A 23,712-nucleotide genomic window follows, 5' to 3' on the forward strand; every position below is an offset into this window, starting at 1 on the left:
GAGAAACCACCCCATGACATACCTAGATCAACTTCTGTTTGAAGCTACCAAGCTACCTCTTGGTTTTTCAATTACACAAGCCCATAAAATTTCTTTTAAAATTTTTTTTTTTTTTTTGCTTAAATCAGTTTGGGTTGAGTGTTTTATTGTTTGCAGCTAAAAAGGTCCAAACTAAAAGTTTATTTAAAGCACATTCAGCCACTTGAAATTTTTACTGTCTACAAATTTTAACTTTTTAAACTGGCATTAAAGGCATTCTGCATTTATACTTTAAGCCATCTTTCCGATCTTAAATTCTCCTTCATATGCCCTACTTTCAGCTAGATGGGCAATCTACTACCCTCTGGTCTTCAGAATAGTTGAGTACCACCTTGAATTAAAATTCACATGGAGGGGATCTCTGGGTGGCTCAGCAGTTGCGCCTGCCTTTGGCCCAGGGCGTGATCCTGGAGTCCCGGGATCGAGTCCTGCATCGGGCTCCCGGTGTGGAGCCTGCTTCTCCCTCCTCCTGTGTGTCTGCCTCTCTCTCTCTCTCTCTATCATAAATAAATAAATAAATAAATCTTTTAAAAAAAAATTCACATGGAATATTCAGTCTCTCTCATCTAACTACAGAAACACTGCTTAACTACATTAAAGGACTGTCAGGGAAGATTTCCCTTTATACTCTGCTGCAGGGCGCTGGGGCAGCTCAGCGGTGGTGTCTGCCTTCGGCTCAGGGCATGACCCCAGAGGTCTTGGGATCCCTTAGAGGATTTTCTCTTAGCAAACTCCTCAGTTACAACTTCCTCCTGTCAAGCAAGGCTTGGCCAAAGATAATTCTACTGACATTTATGGAAAAAAATGTTAATTTGTCCTAATGCAATTGATAGGTTAGGAACAATTTCACCATAATGCAAAAAGTTCAGATTTATGTTGAGAATGTTCTGTTTAGTGCCAACAAACATGATTTAATCTGGTTGTGAACACTCAGTATGGCTTCTGCTAATAAGTAGGTACAGTAAGGGGAGTAAGAACAGAGCAAACAGTGTGACTTGAGGTTGATGATTCCAAGGGGCGCTACTTACTACTGGACCTTAGAGATATGAATCCAACTGTTTTTAGCCAGAAACTATGTTCTCTAGGATCCCTAGTTTCGCTAAGAACCATTCAGTTGTAAATCCCTTCTACTTCTTTTTTTTTTATGATTTTTATTTATTTATTCATGATAGACACGGAGAGAGAGAGAGAAAGGCAGAGATACAGGCAGAGGGAGAAGCAGGCTCCTTGCAGGGAGGCTGATGTGGGACCCGATCCTGGATCCTGGGGTCACACCCTGAGACAAAGGCAGATGCTCAACCACTGAGCCACCAAGGCATCCCAATCCCCTCTACTTCTGCAGCAGTCCCCATAGATGCAGGGACAAAACCCAGGGACCCAGGTGTCCCTTTCACTATGAAGGGGGTTACCTGCCAGCACAACGCAACCTCAACTCTGAGGGAAGAAATGACTCTTCCCCACATAACTCCTGCATCCTTCTGGGACCCTGTGCCACCCACTCCAGCCCAACTGGCAGTCCAACGAGGACATCACATTCACCCCGGGCCACTGTTTCCACTGATGTGGGGGGAACCTGCGTCAAGTCAGCTAACCCACAGTCCTTCCCTTCTTCCTTTGTCTTTACTGTGCAGCTTTACTGAGATACACGATGGATGTATAAGCAATCACACGTGAAGGATGCAGTTCCACGAGGTTCGACGTATGTACACACCTACGAACCAGGGTCCCGATGATGCTAAGTGTACCTAACACCTCCACACATTTTGTCATGCCCCTGTGAATGCCAGCCACCCTCCCCAAGCCCGACTATTCCCCAGCAACTGCTCTTCTACTTTGGATCAGATTTGTTTTCATTCTCCAGAGTTTTCTACATATAAGATCATCAGCACACAGGATTTTGGTCAACTGGTTTTTCCACTTACTCACCTCTCAGGAACTTTTTCAGTAAGCACCTCCTGCACACCTACCATGTGCCAAGCACTGCACAGGGAGATGTGCAGGGACTGTATGTGAGCAGATGACAAGGCACCAACTTGGTAGGGATCGACATCACAGGCAGCAGGGGAAGCCAAGAAATGGCAAAAGCACACAAGACATGAATTCAGCACAGCTCCCTCTCCAGAGGAGGTGGCAATTCAAAAGTCATTTTTATAGCATCTATAAATCTAAAAAGCAGCTTTCCTTTCTCTACTAGTTTAGACATTCTGCATCATCTCCAAGGAAAAGTAATCCATGACAAATACAATTACTCATCCAAATAATTAACAATGTGTGTGACATTTACACTACTCCTACCAAGAGTTAAAATCACATCTTAATTACTCTGTAAATAATATTTGTCATTCTGACTGCTCAGTAGAAATCCACCATGTGTCCTGAAGTTCCAAAAATCTAACCACATGTGACTACATCTGAAATAAAATTACATACGATAACGGTTTAAGGACAACCTAATCTTAAGTCATTTAATAAAAAAAAAAAAACTTAGGGGCACCTGGCTAGCTGAGTGGATACAGCATGCGACCCTCCAGCTCAGGGTCATGCATTCAAGGCCCACATTGAGTGTGGAGCCTACTTAAAAAAACAAAAACAAAGCCTGACTGCTCAAAAGAAAAGTACTTTTTGTTTCATGGGAGAAACTTCTTAGAAAAAGAAAATTGAGCCATATCAAAAGATGAAATGCTAGGCAAGCTATCAAGAGCTTTCATCACTGTATGGAGACAGTAGAAGAGGAATAACCATCAATGTCCTCCATACACCATGGCATCAGGTACTTCTCACCTTGGGTCACGGTCACAAGAACTCCCTAAGGTGAACACCGCTACCCACTGTTTGCAGATGAGACGTTATGTAAGGCCAAGTCGCTCAGTTATCAGACAGTACAATGTAGGTCAAGTGCCTGGCAGGGTACTTGGCTCATGGCAGGGGCTTCCTGAATGTCAATGTCGGTCCCCTCTCCTTCCCTCATCCAGTCACCTAATATTTTCCCTAGCCTGGCATAATCTGGGAAACCACACCCTCAGATTGTCTCCTGGGATCAACGAAGGTCAAACTACTTTTCTAATAATCCCTAAACATGGCCAGCAGCATTAGGACATGCACATCCCAATCCCCAGAATCTGTGAAGACATCATCTTTACGTGGCCGAGGGGAATTAAGGTCCCAGGTTATAAACGGCTGACTTTAAAATAAAGATTAAGCTAGTTTACCTCAAGGTGGGGGTATGGGGGCTACTCACTGGGGTAAAGTGTAGACAAGGTAGGCAGATGGTTCGGCATCACAGTGATGTCATGTGGAAAAGGCCCCACTGTCCACTGCTGGCTCTGAAAATGAAAGGGACCATAAACCAAAGAATGCTGGAAGCTTCCAGGAACTGGGAAGGGCACAAAGGCATTCTGCATTGGAGCTCCAGAAAGGAACAGAGTCCTGCCAGCACCCTGATGGTAGCCCGGCAAGGCCCACTTCACACTCATGAACTCCCAGACTAATGGATGTGTGGAGTGTAAGTCACTATGTTTGTAGTGATTTGTCAAAGGAACAGTATGAATTTAATAGATTATCTGCCTCCTTCACTCGTCTGTTCTCACCCATCGACAGCAGAGCATTCGAGGCTACATGGTGTCTGACACCTCAATGAACAGAACCAGATCTGAGGCTCCAGCCATCTCCCATGAATTGAGATGTAGCAGAAATCTGCAAAGATGTGGAACTCTGACATTCTTTCAAAGTTCTTTTATTTTGGCAAATAGCTGCCTTTCATAAAAAGTGTGTCATTTATGTTAGTAGGTAACAGATTTATTGTTATTTTAAATGAAGTGGGGAATACCTATTTTTTAAAATCCCTCATTTTTAAATTTCTAATATAGTCACTATCAGTATAATCTATATAAACAAAAACACTTTGGGATCTTCAGTAATTTTAAGTGTGTAAGAGTCCTGGGAACAAAACACTGGAAAATTGCTACCCTAGCTTCACCTGCCTTGCTCACTATTACAATGAAAGTAACTCTCGCACCTAGACAACATCCAAAAAATACTGTTAAATAAAATGGATACTCAAACAACATTCTGATACCAAATGTAATCATGTTTCTCAAGGTTTTCCTGCTCAGAGAGATCACAAGAAACTTTCCAGGTAAGCCCAATGTCACCAACAGAGGTTCATCTTGGAGAGTTACATCTTTACACACAAATTGAAATTTTATTCAGGTTTATGTATCAACATCCTATAAGTACACTTATAAGTACACTTAATATAAAACAGTTCCAAAAAAATAAAGATAAAAATAAAACAGTTCCTCAAAACCCTAGTAAACTGAAAACAATGAGTTTCTCAAAGTTCAGAACCAACCTACCTAAGTACAAAAATATCCTACCTAGCTGATATACCTAGCAGTGGGCCTCTCTCTCACCTACTAAAACGTGCAGTATCTAACTTAAAAAATAAAAGGAAAAAAATACTACCTTTTTCCTCCTAAGCACTGACTGATCATGTGCAACAGGAACACAGAGAAGCTCTGGAGGAAAGCAGTGAGTGGCCCCATCAGTTAAGTGTCTGCCTCCATGCAGGTCGTGATCCCAGGGCCCTGGATCGAGCCCCACATCAGGCTCCCTGCTCGGTGCAGAGCCTCTCTCTCCCTCTACCTTCCCCCTGCTTGTGCTCACTCACTCTCGCTCTCTCTCTCTCTCTCAAATAAATAAAATATTTTTAAAAAATATGGGGGAGGCTTTTTTTCCTTCTTTTTTCCTTAATCTATAAACATATCTCGTCAACACGGAAACAACAAAGTCAGGCCCTGGGTGAAAGGTCCCGTCCCACAAACGATCCCAGCCTGAGTGTCCGGGTATCCTACAGAAGCCCCAGGCTCGGCAGCGCAGGGCAACTTATGCCCCTCACTCTGAAGCAGTGGGACCACAAGTGGCTCCTATAGTTCACCCTCAATGGTTCACCTTCACAGGGACAGCCACAAAGCAACCTGAACGCAAAGGCGAGCTTCCAAAGCGATGAAGTCAAGGGGAGGACAGTGACGACACAGGATCACCACTTAAGCAGCTATCATATGGGACAGGAATTAGAATTACTCTGTGACTCAAGCCATCCAAAATAAAATTGGCAGCCTTCTGCTCACACGGCAAACTCAAGCAGATGCCAGATGGCTGCTAATAAGAGCCATGGAAAAAGGAATTCCTCCTTCCAGCAAAGCACTGGACGCTATGACTTCCAAGGGATCCTCCAGTTCTCTTCCTAGTTTAGAAATTTCTTTCCTACCTGAAAATGTGAAAATTATTATGTGGCATGTTTTTCTCTGAAGTCTCTTTGCTACTTTTTCCTGTGGCCACAGATCTTCAGTATCATAAAGAAAACAAAAGAAGACATTTAAAGAATACATGTTAAGATTTTTATGACGCACAGAAAAGTATAAAGATAAATACATTATTATTAAAAAAATTTATTATTAAAAAAAAAGATAAATACAAAGAACACCTACATCCCTACCACCAGCTTGGGAAATGAACCTTTAAATCTTCACCCGCCTTCTCCTCCCACCAAAGAGGTAACCACCACCCTGACTCCGATGTTTATCATTCCCCTACATGTGAGACTTTTAGCACATGCATGTGTATCCCTGCAAGTGACCTACGGTATCTGTTACAGATTTTCAAACCTTTAAGAATTGGTATTCATCTGCAACCTGTTTGTTGTCTTATATATACACACACTCAGCCTGGTTTTTGTGACAGTCATCCATGCTGACATCTAGGCACAGCTCTTGTTCAGGAGATGGCATACATTTCCTGTAAAGATTCTGAGCTGTGTCCGTGGACCACATATTCTGTTGCAACTACTCAACTCTGGCGTCAGCGCACAAAAGCTTGGTTTTTATACTGTTGTATTTATTTAGACTTACTCACATAGCTACCAACATCTTGGCTCTCCATTTGCGCTTGGGCTGAAGATCTAGCCATCCAGGGAGAATTTACATCGACTTCTGTCAGAAATCCCAGAACATCATTACCTTGGGACCACTTTTAGTTAACTTCTCAGTTTGAAATTACCCGACATGGCAGGCAGACCAAATTCAAACCCAAGTCCATGAGAGAACTAGCCTGTGATGATGAGGCCACAGAGAGACCTCCATGCACTGCCCCCCCAACACTGGGAGAAATTCAGAGTAGAGACCAAGACAGACCAGTTTCCCTACTATCTTCCTGCCTGGAAGGCAGCTCTGTGTGGGTCTGGATTTACAGGATTCAAAGAGAGACACAGAGACACAGGCAGAGAGGGAGGCAGAGACATAGGGACAGAGTATGTGTCTGTGTTCTGTCCCAGCAGGCACAGCCAATAACACCCACCAAATAACTGCTCCAGGATGGTAACACCTTCAGCCTGCTCACCATCCTTCATTTTTAGTCCCTGCTGTTTCACTTCAGTTTTTCAAAGCTCAGCTCTACATAAGAATGTTCTTTGTAATTTTTTCAGCATGTACATATTCTTTACAGAAAAGGTTTTTAAACTATCCATCTAGTCTACCAGATTGCTGAGCCCCAAATCCAAAAGAACAAGTCTAAAATACAGAGGACATGAGTGCTTCTACGTGTCAGAAGCTCAACGAACAACTGGTTTCTAAGCCCAGGAAAATAGATTCCCCGGCCCTCGCCCTGCATCTGCTGAATCGGAGCCCCCCGGGTCAGGGCCTCAGCATCCCCTTTTGAAACAAGCCCCCAGGTGGGTTTCACATGGCTTGCAGTTGCAGAACTACTGAATTTTTGTAAATTCTACTTTCCTTCGAAAGCTGGCAACGTAATTATCATTTAATCTCCTCTTTACACGTTATCTCCTGTCGCTTCTTTTGCGTTGCCCAGGATGCCCTGGCAAAGGGGACAATGAGTTCCAGACTTCAAGCCCACCCACTGCCAGCGTCCCCAGCCACCTCCGCAACAGTCACAGAAACCCCAACATTCACACGTAAAAATGGCACAGACCCAGGCTGACTTCTGATCTGATATGCAAACTTTCACCCAGAACAGAGTCCCCTGTTTTCAACCTTCAACCTCATTCAGCAACCCAGCACCTACCCAGGGCAGCCCCTTACCTGCTCCTGTAAGATAACAGGGTTCAACGAGCACCGGGTTCACCAGCGGAGGCTGAGATGCTGCAGAAACCCCCTGAAACCATGCACGGAACAGCCTGTGTGTGCTCATGCTGCAACTGTTCAATCTGCATGTTCTTCTAAACGCAGGGCACACAGCCTCCTCCGATGTTTGAAGGCACCCTGACCCCCTTACTCTGTAGCCCTGTTACAAAGAGAAAGCCTAACAAGGGTGTACATTACTTAATACCTCTGGGTATTATCAATGTACATTCTTGTTATACATATTGTTTGAACCTCCAAAGGGCAGTCTCTAGAACATCTATTTTGAGCTATTATCTCAAAAAGGGGGTTTCATGGTAGACTTACTTGGAGAGTGCTCCACCCCAACCCTCCTTCTTGGGGAGTCGTGCATTTTAAAGGCTCTGATAAGCCTACCTGCAAGAAGGTCTTTTTAACACACATATTTTCAACATTTCCTGAAGATGGTGGAACACAGTCTGAGAAACACTAGACTCATCTTAAAGTTATCTCATTATTATTATGGTGTTTCCTTAACTCACTGCAGTTCCTCAAGGGAACGGTTTGCATTTTACATTTATTCTATATAAACTAAGCTCATATCACTGTCCTATACATAGTCCTTACTAAATACACAATTTTTGAACAAAAGTTAAATGCTCTCAATAAAGAGCTCTGAATAAATCCATCAACACCCTGTAAAAGCTTCTAACACTTCCCATTAATCCCCCTACTTCTTTCCACAAGTTAATACACTTCACAGCCCCAGCTAAGCAGCCAAACAATCTAAACAGCCCAGGCCGAGAGGGTATGTGAAGGTTCCCATGGGGACCACTGGGCACCCCAACGCTTGGCCGAAGAAGCCCCCCCAGGCAGCAGCAATGCTTCCATCCACACCTCTGTGGCAGCCAAGGGCTCAGTCCAAAGAAGACGCATACAAGGTGCAGCGTAACAGGAAAGAAGAGACCACACACAAATAGATCCAACCCTCTAAACTATAATCGCACAATGATTTCTTAGCATTGCCCATTTTAGGACAAAGTTTCTTAACCTTGGCATTACTGACATTCAGGGCTGGATTATTATTCGTAGGGAAGTTGTTCTGTGCATTGCAGGCTGTCTAGCAACATCTCCGATCCCACACAGCAGAGGTCAGCAGAATCCCTGCCCCCAGGTGTAACCCGACATTGCCACATGCCCCCACCCCCCCGACTGCAGCTGAGAACCACAGTTCCAAAGGAAACTTTTGCTGGAGGTTATAAACCAGTACTTTTTTTCTTAAATATATGTAGACCACTCCCTTTATGCTGAGTTTGACACAGGAAGCATATTATAATCCCCCAAACCCCAAGTTAAAAAAATAAAGGAAGACATTCCAAATGAGGAACATTCTACAAAGTAAGTGACCATGTCTCCTCAAAACAGTCAAGGGAATCAAAAACTATCACAGGTGGGAGAAGCCCAAGGAGACGTAAGGACTAAGTGTAGCATGCTCTTCAGAGTGGGATCCTGGAGCACAAAGGACATTAGGTTGAAAACTAGGGAAATGTGAATTAAACATAGACTTCAGTGAAAAGTAATACATATGGACATAACGGATATTGGTTCACTGACTGTGACAAATGTGCCATTCTCATGAGAGGTTAATTGTAGGGGAAACCGTGATAGGGTTTAGAGAAACCACACGATTTTTCTGTATATCTAAAATTGATTTAAAAAATAAAGTCTATTTTTAAAACTTTTTAAAAATAAAAATGGAGTTGGGGCAGCAGTCAGCTAAGCGTCCATGACTTCAGCTCAGGTCATGATCTCAGGATCATGAGATCAAGCCTCGTGTCAAGCTCCACGCTGGGCGTGGGGCCTGCTTGGGATTCTCCCCCTCCTCCCCCTCTACCCCACTCGCACATACTCTCTCTCACTCTAAAAAAACCAACCAACCAACAAACAATTAAAATAAGTAAAAATGGAGGAAAAAAAAAAAAGAAGTGTGGGAGAAAAAGGGTAAAACAAGGAGTAAAAATCATCTCCTCCTGGAGTAGGCTTCATCCTGGGAAACCCTTCAAAGGGAACATACCTGAGCAGATTGTTTGGATGAGGCGAGAGATTCAATTACCAGAAAGCAGTAATCAGAAAATGAGGGGAAAGAAATTACTTTTGTCTCTTGTTAGTTAAAAAAAAAAAATAAGACTACACATTTTTGTCTGAGCATCAATACTTTTTTGTGACCCCTACTCCTGTAGACAGCCCCGCAGGGGTCAGCGCACCCTGCACAGCTGAGCAGCTGTCGGCTCTGTGCCCAAGCCCCAGCTCTGTTTCATCCCCAAGCTGCTGTTGAGCTGCTGCTCACCTGCCCCTGACCAATGTCCCCATCCGTGGGACGGGGCTGGTCACCACAGGCCCCTCCCTCCCACTCCGCCCATCTGTGCGTCCCCAGCCTTTCAGCCCTGCCAGGGCTGCACAACCCCACTGACCCGGGGCTTGGTGCTCTCACATACAGCCCAGTGGCTTTGGCACCGCCCAAAGGGGAGACAACAGAGGAGTCAGGGGAAAGTGCCTGTGCTCCCCAGCGGGCCCCAGGAGCCTTGCAGTACTGCTGGGGGCAGAAGATGGGGGTGGCACACCCCAACACCTGATGCGCAGACCCATCACACACCATCCAGCCCAGTGGCCTCCTTCTGCGGAGAGAGACAGCGAAGCTAGAGAGGTTGGGCTTGTTCACTGCCCCGGCCTGAGGGGACCTAGACCCCAGAGCTAACTAACCACCTCCACCTCTCGCCAAGCATGTGTCTGAAACTGGAAGTCATTTAGTAACCTGAGGGGACCTAGACCCCAGAGCTTAACTAACCACCTCCACCTCTCACCAAGCATGTGTCTGAAACTGGAAGTCATTTAGTAACCGATAATAATAGCTACCAACACTGCACATCTACTGGGTGCCAGGCTGGTGCTGACTGTCCCCACATGACCCCCAGGTAATGCTCTGAGGTCGGAGCAGGAGGTAACCTGCACCTAAGATCTGGTGTAATTAGGTCCCAAAAATCTCCTTTGAGCTGTCATACTCCAAAATTTCACTTGGATCATCACACCCCAAAACCCCAAACCCAAATTCTGGCCTGATGCTCATCTTTCTCACCCAGCACTTCAGCTGTCTCACTCGCCTTCCACACACCTTGCATGGATGGCTTCATTCATTCCTCACCAAACCCTACAACGTGGCACTACTACCGCCATCCCCATTTTACAGACCATGAAACTGAAGCTTCATGAAGAATGGCAACAACTGCTGCCTGTAGCTTCTTATGAAACTAAATGTACAATTACCATTCAACCCAACAATGGCATTTGGAGAAATGAAAGCACATGTTCACACAAAAACCGATACACAAATGTTTACAGCACATTTGTAATACTCAAAAACTGGGAGCTACCCAAATAGCCTTCAGTGAGTGAAATACGATTAAATGGTTCACTACAGTTTAAAAACAAAAAAAGGAGGCTAAATTGCGGTACATCTCCCTGTGGAGCACTACTCAGCAATAAGAAACGCACTACAGATACAATACACACAACCAGCTGGACAACTCTCCAGGGAATTATGCTGAGTTTAAACAGGCAATTCCAAAAGGTCACATACTGTAAGACTCCTTCTGTAAAGCACTTTGGAAATGCCAAAAATCTTTGAAATGAAGGACAGATAACACCTTAGAGATCAGAGAAAGCATCTGTAAGGAAGTGAATGTGGCTACAGAGATAATAGGAGAGATCCTTGTTGATAGCTGCTCTGTATCTTGACTGTAGGGCTAGATTCTTGAACCTGTTTGTGATAAAGCCATATAGAACTAAATATGCAAACACAAGTAGAAATGGAGGATGCTGAACAAGATCTGTGACATGTATCAGTCTCAAAATGGCTTCAGATACTGTATCACTCATTATTTTGCAAGATGTTACCACTGGGAGAAACTGGGTAAAAGGTATCCCAGATTGCCCTGTATTAATTTTTATGGCTGCATATAAATATACAGTTATCTCAATTGAAAATTCCAATTAAAAAAAGTCTCACAAAGGTGAGCTAGATGATCTATATTTCTTCTAAGATCTGCAATGTCTGTCTGCAAAGCCAATCTTCTTTCCATTGTACCACACAACCACTTCAAAAGATGGAGCAAAATTAACTCAGCAAAGGAAAACTGAGAAGCCCTATTTCACAGAATTCTATATTGCTTGCTTCTTTGAGTCCCCTCAGAAAATCATCCCGATTGGTGAAAATAAGCCCCGTGCTTTCTTTCATCAAACTTCTGACTTCTGGCAAGAAGACTGAAAATGTGATCCTACCCAGTGTTCCCTCCCACCAAATACTCTCCTTATCTCCACTTGCCACCTCCACCCCATCTCGCTCCCAACATCGATACAACTATTTCAATCCTAAGTCTTCCCTGAAAGAAGCAGCACTGATGGCTTTGGCCCTTACAACAGCTCCCAGATGGTCAGCTGCCTCAGGAAGGTAGGGCAGCACAGGAAACAGGATGGGGAGTTCACAGCTGAGACAGACCCCAGCTCAAGGTGTGACCTTGGCCAGGTTCCATACACGTGGGTTTCTGCTCTTCCCATCTATAGGATGGGGAAGTGGCACCTTCCCTCCCAGGTATGAGGAATTCAGGGAGATAATCCAAGTGCCCGGCCTGGTATTTACTTGGGCCTCTTCCCGCCTCTGCCCATTTCCACCAGTAACAACAGAACCAAGCTGATTTTATGTTCACCTGGCAACTAAGCAGTCACTCCCTGGAACCACCCCCCTCACTTAGGTTAGGAGATAAAACAGGACACTCTCAACTTGAGACCTCTCCTATTTCAAACATAGCGACACACAAGCACCTACGCAACACAAGAAAGGAAAATCGCCCCTGGCCAGAGGCTCTGCACGGCTCCAGGGGCACTCGCCGCCCGCCCGGCTCCGGCTGCTCCTATCATTACTGTTGGTCACTAACAATACCTAACGGGGCGTGGGGGTGACTGTCTCCCAAGCGATGCCCCTGGAGACCAAGGCGCTTCTAATGCAGATTTCCAGCCGAAAATCGCAAGAAGGTATGAAACTGCTTTCCCTACCGGAGAAAGGCGAGACTTGCAAAGTTACTGGAGGCGTTCTCCACGCCTCCCGGAATCGCACTGCAGCGGAGGGAGATGCCGCCGCCGCCGCCGGGACCGAGGGGGCCCGAGGGGGAGTCACGGTCGGAATGCCCTGCAGGTCAGCGGCAAGCGGCGCGGGTCCGCGGGGGCCCGCTTCCGCGCTGGCCGCCGACCGCCTGGGTCGGGCCCCGGGCCCCGCAGGCTCCGGGGGCGCCGCCGCACTCACCGCGCGTGCCCCGCTTCGCCTCCCGGTAGCGCTCCCACAGGTAGCCTTTCATGTCCGGAGCCGTCCCGGGCGCCGTACACACGGGCCGCCCCCGGGCCGCACCCCCGCAGCCGCCCAGCAGCACCGCCGCCGCCCGCGCCCCGGCCCCCCGGGCCAGCGCCGCCGCCGCCGCCGAGGCCATGCCGGCCGCCGAGGCCCTGCCCGCCCAGGCCCTGCCCGCCGCCGCTCCGCCGCGAGAGGCGCCAGCAGCCCCGCCCCGCCCGCCCCGCCGCGCTCTGCAGGCGGCTCCCTGCGTCCGAGCACGTGGCGGCGGCGCGGCCCGCCCCTGTGGCCGCCGTAGGGGCGGGGCTGCCGCGGGGCGGGGCCTGGGCGGGGCCTGGGGCGGGGCGGGGCGGGGCGGGGTCCCGCCGGGCCCGGAGGGGGCTGGTCTATGAGGGCCCTGGAGCCCTGGGTTGGGTCCTTCCGGTGCCGCCCGTGACGGGGCAAGTGGACCGAGGTCCCACGAGTGGGCTGATACGCGTGAAGGTCATCCCCCCGCCCCCGCCCACTGCAGAACCTAAAAGGCCAGTGCCCCCTCCAGGGATCCCTGCTCCTGCTCCTGCTCCTGCTCCTGCTCCTGCCTACGCTCACCTGGGCGGTGCACCTGTCCTCCCTCAAATCTGCGGGGCTGGCCGCAGGTGAAGACTGATGCGGCCCCCCTGGAGCCCAAGCCAGTGGTTACTGTGGTTACTGATGAAAGGGGGTTGGGGATAACTCCCAAGGCCGGCACATTGCCTGGGAGACCCGGCAGCCGTGCGTGAAATAGGGAACGATTTAAGGCCACCCAAGCATTCACAGAGGCTTAGGCTGTTGGCTGGAGGGGCCAGAAGATGCTTCACGAAACAAACTGGCCTCTGCGTTAGGCCCTGACAGGTAACAGCCACTGCTCAGTGAAGCCCTGCTGTGCGCAGTATCTCATGCAGGCCTCTCAGGAGTCCTGAAAAGCAGGCGCTGGGATTTCTACCGTTTTATATCTAATGTGACTGGGGCTTAGAGAAGTGAAATCATTTTCCTGGGGTCACATAGCTGAACCCATTCTTCCATTTGGCTTCCTAACATAGTATGTAGGGTTTAGTTGGGTGATAAGGGAGCCAATAAGTAATCCTTAACAGTTAATGGGTAACAAATCACTGATGAGCGGCAATGGAAATGTTTAAAATAAATATCAAATCCACGGGCTCTGGTACATTACATTTACTTATTGGTTTATCCCAATTTATCTTTTCTTATTCATGTTTCACAAAATTTAAAAAAAGGTTTGGTGATAGCAATTATAAATTTTGTTTACATGGAAAATTCAATTCATAAATGCAAAATAAACTATAGCAAGGTAAAAGTAACACAAGTAGAACTTTAATTACACTGCTTCAGCATTTTTTAGATATGGAAGCCTGTGAGGTCAACAATCTTCTACCTACCATACAAATGTGAATCACTACACAATTATTCTTTTTAGCTGCGATCTGTTACAGTATTTTAAAGAGCTAAAAAATCAAACCCTAAAAATCAAAACCCTAGACTTTATCATCACCTATAAGAGTTATAAGAGGAAATATCTCATCAAAGAGTTCTAAGTAAAGACAACCACAAAAAAGCGCATGATCATTTTTATACTTTATTAGTATCATTTGAGGTCTTCAACTTTTTGGTTTCAAACTGAGATCTTCTCTGAAAAAAACTCTTCTAGGAAATTGAACTGTAATCTGAGCTCTGAAAAAGCCACTTTTCCGATATGAGCTCAGACATGGATTCCCAGGGATTATTTGTGCTAAGAGACCATATTACCAAGGGATGCCAGTAAATTGTGGTGGTTTGGCCTTTTCCACTTGTGCCTTTAGCTGACAAAATCCTTTGCTGTAAAATATTTCCTACCCCATCCATTTTACCCAAAGATAAAATCTTAGAGGAATAATCTTTCTTTTTCATCAAGGCTTCTTTCTCTGGGCCATTCCATAGTTCAACATTATTTTGTATCTTCCATCAGGACTTCTCCTCAATAAAAATGGAAATAATGGGTCTCAAGACCTTTTTCCCTTTTCCAGAAGCACACTTTGATTTATCTCTAATTGTATGAGACGCCAAGCCCATGCTTTTAGCTCTCTGCAGCGTATGTGCATTCATGCATATTGCAGAGCTCACTGTGTTAGAACTCTGAGCGCTATGGTAGTTTAATTTAAGCAAGTGCTCCCACAATGAGGTGCCATTCCTAGAACCCTCAGAATATTGCCGGCTCAGGCCTTGAGGCCATCATCTCCTACTCCTGATCCACTCGATTTCCCTCAGAAGTCTGCAAAAGATCAAAAATCATCAAGAGGTCACAAATCTAATGTGAATAGCCAAAAGTATGTTTCTTTTTGAGACGCAGAACAGAAACTCACTGCAGGATTCCATGGATTGATGAATGAGAAGATCCCAGGTAGGTCGCCCTTAAATCAAGTGACCTGTACAAATAGCCCACTGCTTCAGTCATGATATGATGACCGGAGTCATTCATCAATAACTGACCTGCTGGATATTTGAAAATAAAAATATTAGAATTTTTTAAAAGTACTCCTGGTTTCACATAAGAGAAGGATAAAAAAAAATTATAAAAGATGGCATTGGGAGCACATACACTAAAATTGTAATGATACACAGATGATTAGTATGGCCCCTGCACAAGGATGACACACAAATTCATGAAGCATCCCATATTTAAAAAAAAAAAAAAAAAAGATAGCATTGGAAATCATCTATTGTAATACTCCTGCCAAAAACACTTAACCTAAGTCTAATTATAAGGAAACAATCAGGTATGAATTGATAAGACACTGAGAAGGCGGGGGGCAGTGGGGGGGGGTGCGGGGGGGGGGGGGCAGGGTAGAGTAGAGCCTGACCTAGACTCTTCAAAAATGTCAATGCCATAAAAGATAAAACAAGCCTACTTAAGGTTATAGGCTAAGAAAAAAGAAGACAACAAGATGCAATGGAAGACCCTACACAGGATTCTGGATCAAAAAATTAACAACTATAAAGAACATTTACCAGAACACTCAGAGACATTTGGATACAAACTACACATTAGATAAGTAGCCTTATGCAATGGTTAGATTTTCTAGGTTTGATTGTTGTATTGTGCTCATGTAGAAAGGTCCTCATACTCAGAAAACACAAGCTGAAGCATTTACAGATGTAAGTATCATATCAGCAACTAACACTCAAATAGTTCAGAAAAAAATATATGGGTAGACGTGTGTGTGGGTGGTGTGTGTATGTGTGTGTAAGAACACAAATGTGGTCAAAATGTTAACAACTGCTGAATATAGGTGAAGGATCTATATGTGTTCTTTATACAGTGCCAGGTGCCACTGTCAATAATGTAATTCTCTAAAATGTGTTAAAATGTGTTAAAACAGATATATATTTATATGACATATATATAACATATATGTATATGTAACAGTCTAATATGCCAGTGGTACTCATTTATTCATTTTACCCACTTAAAAGGCTGCTTTTAAGGAGCTGAACTTGTATCACTGGTCATAAACATACTGTAAGGCCAGGGCGTGTAGGGCATGGATGTGGATATGAGATAAGAGACTACCAAAAATGTCATGGTAAAAATCAATGGCCAACGACCCCCCACCATCCCCATTATGAATACTAATAGCCAAAGATTACGTGAGTGACTGGCATCTGGCAGGCTGTGTGATCCTGTAAGGTATAAACTATCACCACTTGTCTTTTTCTTTTTCTCATTTAGCCTTTTAATAGGACACCCATCCACACGGTTCAAAATGGAAATGTATAAAGATATGAAGTAAAAAGTGTCTCTCCCACCTTGGTCCCCATCTGTGCAGCTTTCCCTAAACCATGTGTCCTTCCAGAGAATCTATAGTGCAAACCCATTGTCTTTTTAAAAGAGGAAAACTGAAAGAAGTTAAGTAACTTGCTCCAGTTCACGGTGGAACCACCCGGGGTTGGCCTCAGCCCCGGCCGTGTCCTTGGCGGCAACGCAAATGTCCCCTCCTGGCACAGGAATGTCCTTCTGCATGCCAGCTGTGGCTTCTGTTTGTAGAAATGTTCTCTCCTTGTATCTCTGCTCTGTGAGTCATAACCCACATCTCAAAATCTGTAGGGAGCTGTAGCTGGCAGCTGTGGTTCTGCCCAGCAATCTGTGGCTATTTTGCTTCTCTTACAGTTAGCTCAATGACTCCCTAGAATGTTCCCAGTCAGCCCCATCTAGCGGAGCGGAATGCACCTGTGGGTTACCCTGCGCAGGACCACCACATCGAAGCGGCCTTCGCTGGAAGTGGAGGAGGATGCCAGAGTGTCTCATGTGGCAGCGGGCAAGAGCTCATTCCCGGAGATCCTCTGGATGCCTGTAAGCAGCCCCCACAGGTTGCTCATTCTTCCTGGTGCACTTCAAGAGGCTCTGACTTGTCACACAGACCAGCCGCTGCCGTCCTTAGCATGCACTGCTCCTCAGACTCCCTCTTAACTGCACATCTTGGCTCCCTCAGGCCCCTCTTCCCTCAGGATCCCTTCTGGACCTGTATCTCCGGCTCTGACCTCAGACAGCATCCAATCATTCCCTCTGGCAGCAGGCATAGGAGCTGCCAGGAAAGGCCATCCTCACCTCAGGCCCAATCCCAGTCCACCCCATCCTCCCTCAGGATCAGTACCAGCTGAGCCACATGACCGGCCTGGTGTCAGTCCTCCCAGCCCAGGGAAGAAGGTAGTTCAGCTTGGTCCATTTACCCTGGAGAGAAGTCACTGAACCTCTTCTCACTCTGACCCTTAATTCTGGAGGGGAAGGGAGCCCACACTAATAGGGCTTTCTGTGGGTTGTTCTGCACACATCTTGTAACTAAGCCTCAGGGCAACCCGACAGGCAGCTTATCTCCCCCTTGTGGCCAGTAAGACGACTGAGACCCAGAGAGGCTATGTCCAGAAATAGCAGAACTGGGATTCACAGCCAGTTGGCCAGGATCCAAGCACCATCACTTCCCGAGGTGGTAAAGAGAACATGGGTCTTCCTGTTGCACTGGTTCCCTATTAGGTTTTTCCATAAAAATATAGGTAGGAAGGAACCATCAGTTATCTTTTCCACTTTGTACCTCTGGATGGAATGTGAGTCAGAGGAGGGAGTAGGGGGAAGTCCCACCCACTACCTTGAATATCTGTCCTCAGATTTTATTTTTTTTTTTTTGTTTTGTTTTTTGTTTATTTATGATAGTCACAGAGAGAGAGAGAGGCAGAGACATAGGCAGAGGGAGAAGCAGGTTCCATGCACCGGGAGCCCGATATGGGATTCGATCTTGGGTCTCCAAGATCCTGCCCTGGGCCAAAGGCAGGCGCCAAACCGCTGCGCCACCCAGGGATCCCTGTCCTCAGATTTTAAATGGTCAGTTTTCCTACTCGCCCCACACACACACATTTTTTTATTGCTTAATATTTTTTTTTTAAAAGTGGTAGCTTCTTTACTATTTCCTCCAGAAAAAGCAAGCAAGATATTTTATGCAAAGACAGTCCTCGGTCCTTTCAAGTATTCTTCTGAAGGGCCACCTTGCCTAGTCCTTACTCCGCTGAAATGTAAGCCTGTTCCTTCCACCTCCTCTAATATGTGCGGTCACCCAAGAGGTGCGATTTTTGCAACGCCAGGCCTGTGTTTACTCTGGCCTCGGCCCATATCTGCAATGCAGGTGCTGGTCACCAAGTGACAAGAGAAATCTCCGTGTTGGTGGAGGTCCTCGGGGAGTGTCCCCAGTGAGCCTAGTCCAGGGACCCCACCCAGCAGTGAGCCCCACCACCACCACCCCTGTGCAGGGACGTACGGGCTAAGAAGTGGAGATGATCACTGTCTCTCCTCGCCCAGACATGCTGCAGACGTGCAATGAGGAAGGAGGGTTATGCATCGCCTAGACATTCTTTGTTGAAAGTCTTTTTTTGTTCAACAAGTGTGCTACACCCAAGTTTGTCACAAATCCCTCAGTTTGAGAAATTGAGCTTGTTTGCTCATTCTTTCAATAACCGTAGTGAGGGAGAAACATTTTGGAGGGGACAAAGCTATCCTTGTCTCAAATGACATAAGAAGCTGCAGTTGGATGTCTGCACGGGCCTTCGATTTCCGCCCTAAAGGAAATGAAGGATGAGAGTGGGTTGTGCTTGGAGATGAAGGACCCCACGCTCCACCCCTGCCCACTGAGACCACGGACCCATCTTCTCCAGGGCCCAGGCTGCACACAGCAAGCAGCAGCCTCTGCCAACTGCCTCATTACCGTGTGAATTCCCGCCACCATTTCAAGGGCCTCTGTAGATCCCACCTTTGGGTACAGGGAACAAATTCACTGCTCCCTCCTTCACGGACTTTTGTCCCTACCACTTCCCCCGAAATGGAAGATTCCCTGTGACCTCTGGGTTGCAATGATCTGCTCTCGACCTGGTAGTCAGTTGTCAGGCTTCTCCTCTCAGCTTCCCTTGTGGAGTCTCAGCCTACCTCAAGAGCCCCTCCTCACCTGCTGCTACAGCTCCTCCTCTGCCCACCCCTTAAAGACCGGCCTTCCCCCAACTTTTGTCTCCCACTGCTGGGTCAAACATTCTTCCAAGCTCTTCAACCAAAAAAAAAAAGCTCTTCAACCATTCCAGCAGCTTCAGCCACCAAGCGTAGCTAAGGATTCCACACTATACTTTTCCAGCTCAGTCTTCTAGCTCCTTTTTTTTCAAAAGATTTTATTTATTTACTTGACAGAGGGAAAGAGCACCAGCAGGGGGAACAGCAGAGGGAGGGGGGAGGCAGGCACCCCGCTGAGCAGGGAGACACATGGGGCTCGACCCCAGGACCCTGGACCATGACCTGAGATGAAGGCAGACACCCAACTAGCTGAGCCCCCAGGTGCCCTGCTGAGTCACCCCCGGAGGGTTTTACTCGTGCTTCTGCATGCGTCCCCGTGCCCTGTACCAATGTCTGTTGCAGCACATACTACATTCATTTCAGTTACCTTCATGTGCTTATCTTGCCAACAGGGCTACAAACTCTTAGAGCCACAAACAATGCAAAGAGCATGGGCATTAGGGTCAGAGGACTGGGTTCCAGTCCTCAGTTCACTACCTACTTGCTGCAAGGCTCCAGAACATCACTAGGTTTTTCTGGGCCTCCGTGACTTTATTATCTAATTCCCAGGATTCTCTGATCAGTTGTACCAGGGCAAGCATATAACACCTGCTATTTTCTCAGCTTTAAAGTTAGCTGAGTGATCTCAAAAGTCCTTTCCAGGTTAAAAAGTGTTCTAGTAGAGGGCAGCCTGGGTGGCTCAGTGGTTTAGCCCCTGCCTTCACGCCCAAGGCTTGATCCTGGAGACCCGGGATTGAGTCCCACGTTGGGCTCCTTGCATGGAATCTGCTTTTCCGTCTGCCTGTGTCTCTGCCTCTCTCTCTCTCTCTCTCTCTCTCTCCAATAAATAAATAAAATCTTAAAAAAAAAAAGTGTTCTAGTGGAGCACCTGGGTGGGTCAGTCAGTTAAGTGTCCTTGATTTCAGCTCAGGTCATGATTTCAGAGTCCTGAGATCGAGCCCCATGTCAGGCTCTACTCTAGCTGTGGCACCTGCTTGGGCTTCTCCCTCCCTGGCCCTCTGGCCCTCTCCCCCTCCCCATACCCCAGCTTGCATGCTCTCATGCTCTCTCTGTAAGAAAAAAAGAAAAGAAAAGAAAAGAAAAGAAAGAAAAGAAAAGAAAAGAAAAGAAAAGAAAAGAAAAGAAAAGAAAAGAAAAGAAAAGAAAAGAAAAGAAAAGAGTTCCTGTTAAGATGATAAAACCTGGGGCACCTGGGGGGTTCAGCTGGTGAAGCATCTGCCTGTGGCTCAGGTCATGATCCCAGGGTCCTGGGATAGAGCCCCCTGATGGGCTCCCTGCTCTGTGGGGAGCTTCCTTCTCCCTCTCCCCCTGCTCATGCTCAATCTCTCTAAAATAAATAAATAAAATATTTAAAAATAAATCAAGTGATGAGACCTATACAGCAAGTAAAAAGGAAGACCTATTACAGGCAGCACTAGACTGCTGGATCACCTGAGCCTGCTATTTCCTGTGCAAAACATACTAGCTGGCGCCCTGGACACACTAAGCACCTAAGCACCTGCAGCTAGTAGGGCATCTCCGTCCCTCACTTCTGGGTTCTAGTATGACCAACGTTCAAGTAGGTGGTGAGTCTCATTCCCGTGACTAAATCAGGTGTAGTACGAACTGATGAGATATTTAGTGTGAAATGGAGAGCCGTTTTCTTGGAAAAGAAGAAAAAGGCTGAATGCTTTGGAATTCTTTCAAATTCCAGGGCAAGGCAACAGTAGAAGATTGAAGGAAGAAAGGGGTAGCAGTCTAGAAGGATCTGGCACATGCTGCATCACTACTGTCAGAGTTCTCACCCAAGAGAAGTCAAAACTGGAAATTGTGGGTGATGCATTTAGAGAAAGATGACATCTCATTCCAATCAGAGGACCCATTAAAAAAAAAAAAAAGACAAAGAAAGAGAGAAAAGAGAAAGGTCCTGATTCTAAATTTCAAGTCTGGGGAAAATAATTACATTTATGTGTTTAAGTTAAAATAAAATGTAGTGTGTCTATATCTCGTGCTACAGAGAAAAGGACCACGGCCGAGCTGAGCACCTCACAATCATAGGAGGAGAGAGGACTGACTCACCCTGCTGAAAGTCACCCACTAGAGCTTTTGTCCAATTTCTTCCTTCTAAATTTGACTGAGATGGTTGGCATTGGTTTTTTAAAAGAATTCCAGGCAGAGGGAAGTTACATAAAGTCCATCTACCATAGTTCTTCCAAAACAAACAGTTCAGTACAGAATACTCAGCTTGAGATAATGAAACATGCAAAGCCACCTTCCCACTGAAATCATTTCTCAAAAGGTGGATTTAAAGCACTTATCACAGAAGGAGAACGGGAGGACAGAGGACAGAGGTAGGCTGGAACACAGATCACAAAAATCCTCTTTTGTAGTCAGGATTTGTCTTAAAATCTCTAGAATTAACAGTTTTGGTCGGTGAACATTCCTCTTGAAACTGGATTGAAATTGGGAGGAGACAAGCCATAAAGGGTACATTACATGGACATATTTCATTTTGAGGAAGTGCCTCACAAAACTGTGATCAGAAGAAGAAACGAAATGTAGAATTTCTGGCCCCTCACAAATCCATCATCTTATTACATGTTTACTATAATCTCACGCATTAAAATGCTGTACTTAAACCTGAATTATCCTTGCTGGGAGCCCACCATCTTCCCTTTTGGAAGGTTACGCCAGATCCTACATGTTGATCAAACGTGATAATAAAAAGACTTAAGAAGGTGCCAAGGCTTTCGGGCTCACAATTTGTCACTGTGAATCTATGATCCAAACCAAAATATGGGAAGTCCACTAAACACAATTATTTTTAACAGGTTAAAATGCAATTTGGGTCGTTTCTTTCAATGCTGTTGGCCTGGAGCTGAGCCACCCCTGCTGCCACGTCTGGGGCTGACCAAGTAACCACCCAGGAGAGCCTGCTGCTGCCGCTTGTCAGGCCTCGTCCCTCGGTGTGAGCATGCTGATAGCCGTGACAGCGTCCTCCCACTACCCTCCCCCGGGGACCACAGAACGATGGTCACCGGCTAGTCTCCAGCTGACCACACTCCACTCAGGCTCTTCCCACCAATCCTCCCTCTAGCTTCTGTGTTCATCCCTGCACTGTCAGTGCTTGCAGGGGCCCTGCTATGTTAGCCACTCTCGAGATCTACCACCATGGCGGGGGCGGGGGGGGGGGTCCTTACGCAGGAGTTCCCTCTCAGCTCTCTATCCCTGCCCACCTGCCCACCTGCCCCCCCCACCCTCACGGTGCTCAGGGCTGAGCCCACCTCTGTACCGAGGCCTCTTCGCCCAACGCGACCGTCCTGGATAAAACCTGTTTTCCTGCGTTAAGGTGCAGTAAACACTAGTTCAATGAATGAATAAATTCACATTTAAATCCCCTTGGAGCTCCGGGTGCCTCAGTCCATGAAGCGGTTGAGCATCTGACGCTTGGTTTCGGCTCAGGTAGTGACCCCAAGGTTGTGAGAGCGAGCCCAGGTCAGGGGTGCTGCTTGGCAGACAGTTCACTTGAGATTCTCTCCCTCTACTCTCCCCCCTTGCCCCCCAAATAAATAAACAAATCCATCGCCAGCCTCCCCCAGACCTGGTCCCAGCCCGCCCGCTGCAGCCCTGCACTGGACCGCCACCCTCCCTCACAGCCCGTCAGCCAGTGCACCCCCTCCCCAGCCCCGTGTCCCCCCATGTCCCTCCCCAGCCCCGTGTCCCCCCGTGCCCCTCCATGTCCCTCCCCTTCTCCCTGCGGCTCCGCCTGGCAGCGCCCTCCCGGCAGCACACACCCCGCACACCCCACACCTCCTCCAGGATGGCTCCCGAGAGCACACTGGCTGCCCTCAGCCCTCTGTCCCAGGGAAGCACAGTCCGGGCCTCCGGGAGCCTCACACCCCCCTCCCGCCCCCCAGCCCAGCCCAGCCCCCCAAGCCCATGTCCCCTCCTCCTTTCACTTCACGTCTTGTCTTGTCAGCAGGCGTGGTGCCTCCCAACGAGGCGAGCAGTTGGTGAGAGGCAGATGCTGTCTCGTCCCCCACCCTGGCACCCTCGGGGGCATCCCTGGGGCACAGGAGCCTTGTTTCCACCCCTTTGTGTGTGACGGCACCCGGAGGAGACCAGCGCGGACGGTCACCCAGTGCAGCACCTCGCAGACAATGACTCAGGCGTCCTACACAGGCCTCCAGAGTCACAGCGGCACATGCACACAGGGACCTGTTCCGCCACCCTCAGAGCTGCTGGTCTGCTCGGGCAGCTCCATGCTCAGCGTCTGGGACAGGGACCATCAGAGGGACCCCGATCGACACACTGGGCTGCCACACAACCGCCCTACAATCCATCACACGGCATGATCTAGGAAGTGACTGAACTAAATGGGTGCTGAAGGAATGCCTGGCGATCGTCAGCCTACCGTGGCTCCCTTTATTCTTCGATGCAAAAATACACAGCATCGCAAGTGCTCTGGCGATGGGTGCTCAGTGACACTTACACTACAGAGGCCCTGCGACTTTTAGAGTGGCGGACAACGAAGAGTCCCGACTGCTGCAGCTCTGGCCTACCTCTTGTCCTAC

General features: G+C 47.3%; 1 protein-coding gene and 1 non-coding gene across 8 annotated transcripts in view; one reads left to right on the forward strand and one right to left on the reverse strand.

Moving 5' to 3' along the window:
* Positions 1-23,712, reverse strand: part of NT5DC3 (5'-nucleotidase domain containing 3) — a 96,444-nt gene that overhangs the window by 41,403 nt on the left and 31,329 nt on the right. The window contains exon 1 of one of the 7 annotated variants that reach the window (XM_072773389.1): positions 12,505-12,685. The exons of 5 other annotated variants lie outside the window; for them this stretch is intronic. In XM_072773389.1, the coding sequence (XP_072629490.1) occupies positions 12,505-12,685 (181 nt within the window). Of the gene's footprint in view, positions 1-7,133; positions 7,258-12,504; positions 12,686-23,712 lie in introns of those variants that run through there. One more of the 7 variants, XM_072773390.1, reaches the window with a different exon arrangement.
* On the forward strand, positions 15,138-15,241 carry LOC140603306 (U6 spliceosomal RNA). The gene has a single exon (XR_012006303.1). It is a non-coding gene; the product is annotated as a U6 spliceosomal RNA (small nuclear RNA).

The sequence above is a fragment of the Canis lupus genome, chromosome 13 (assembly GCF_048164855.1).
Source record: "Canis lupus baileyi chromosome 13, mCanLup2.hap1, whole genome shotgun sequence".
NCBI lineage: Eukaryota > Metazoa > Chordata > Mammalia > Carnivora > Canidae > Canis > Canis lupus.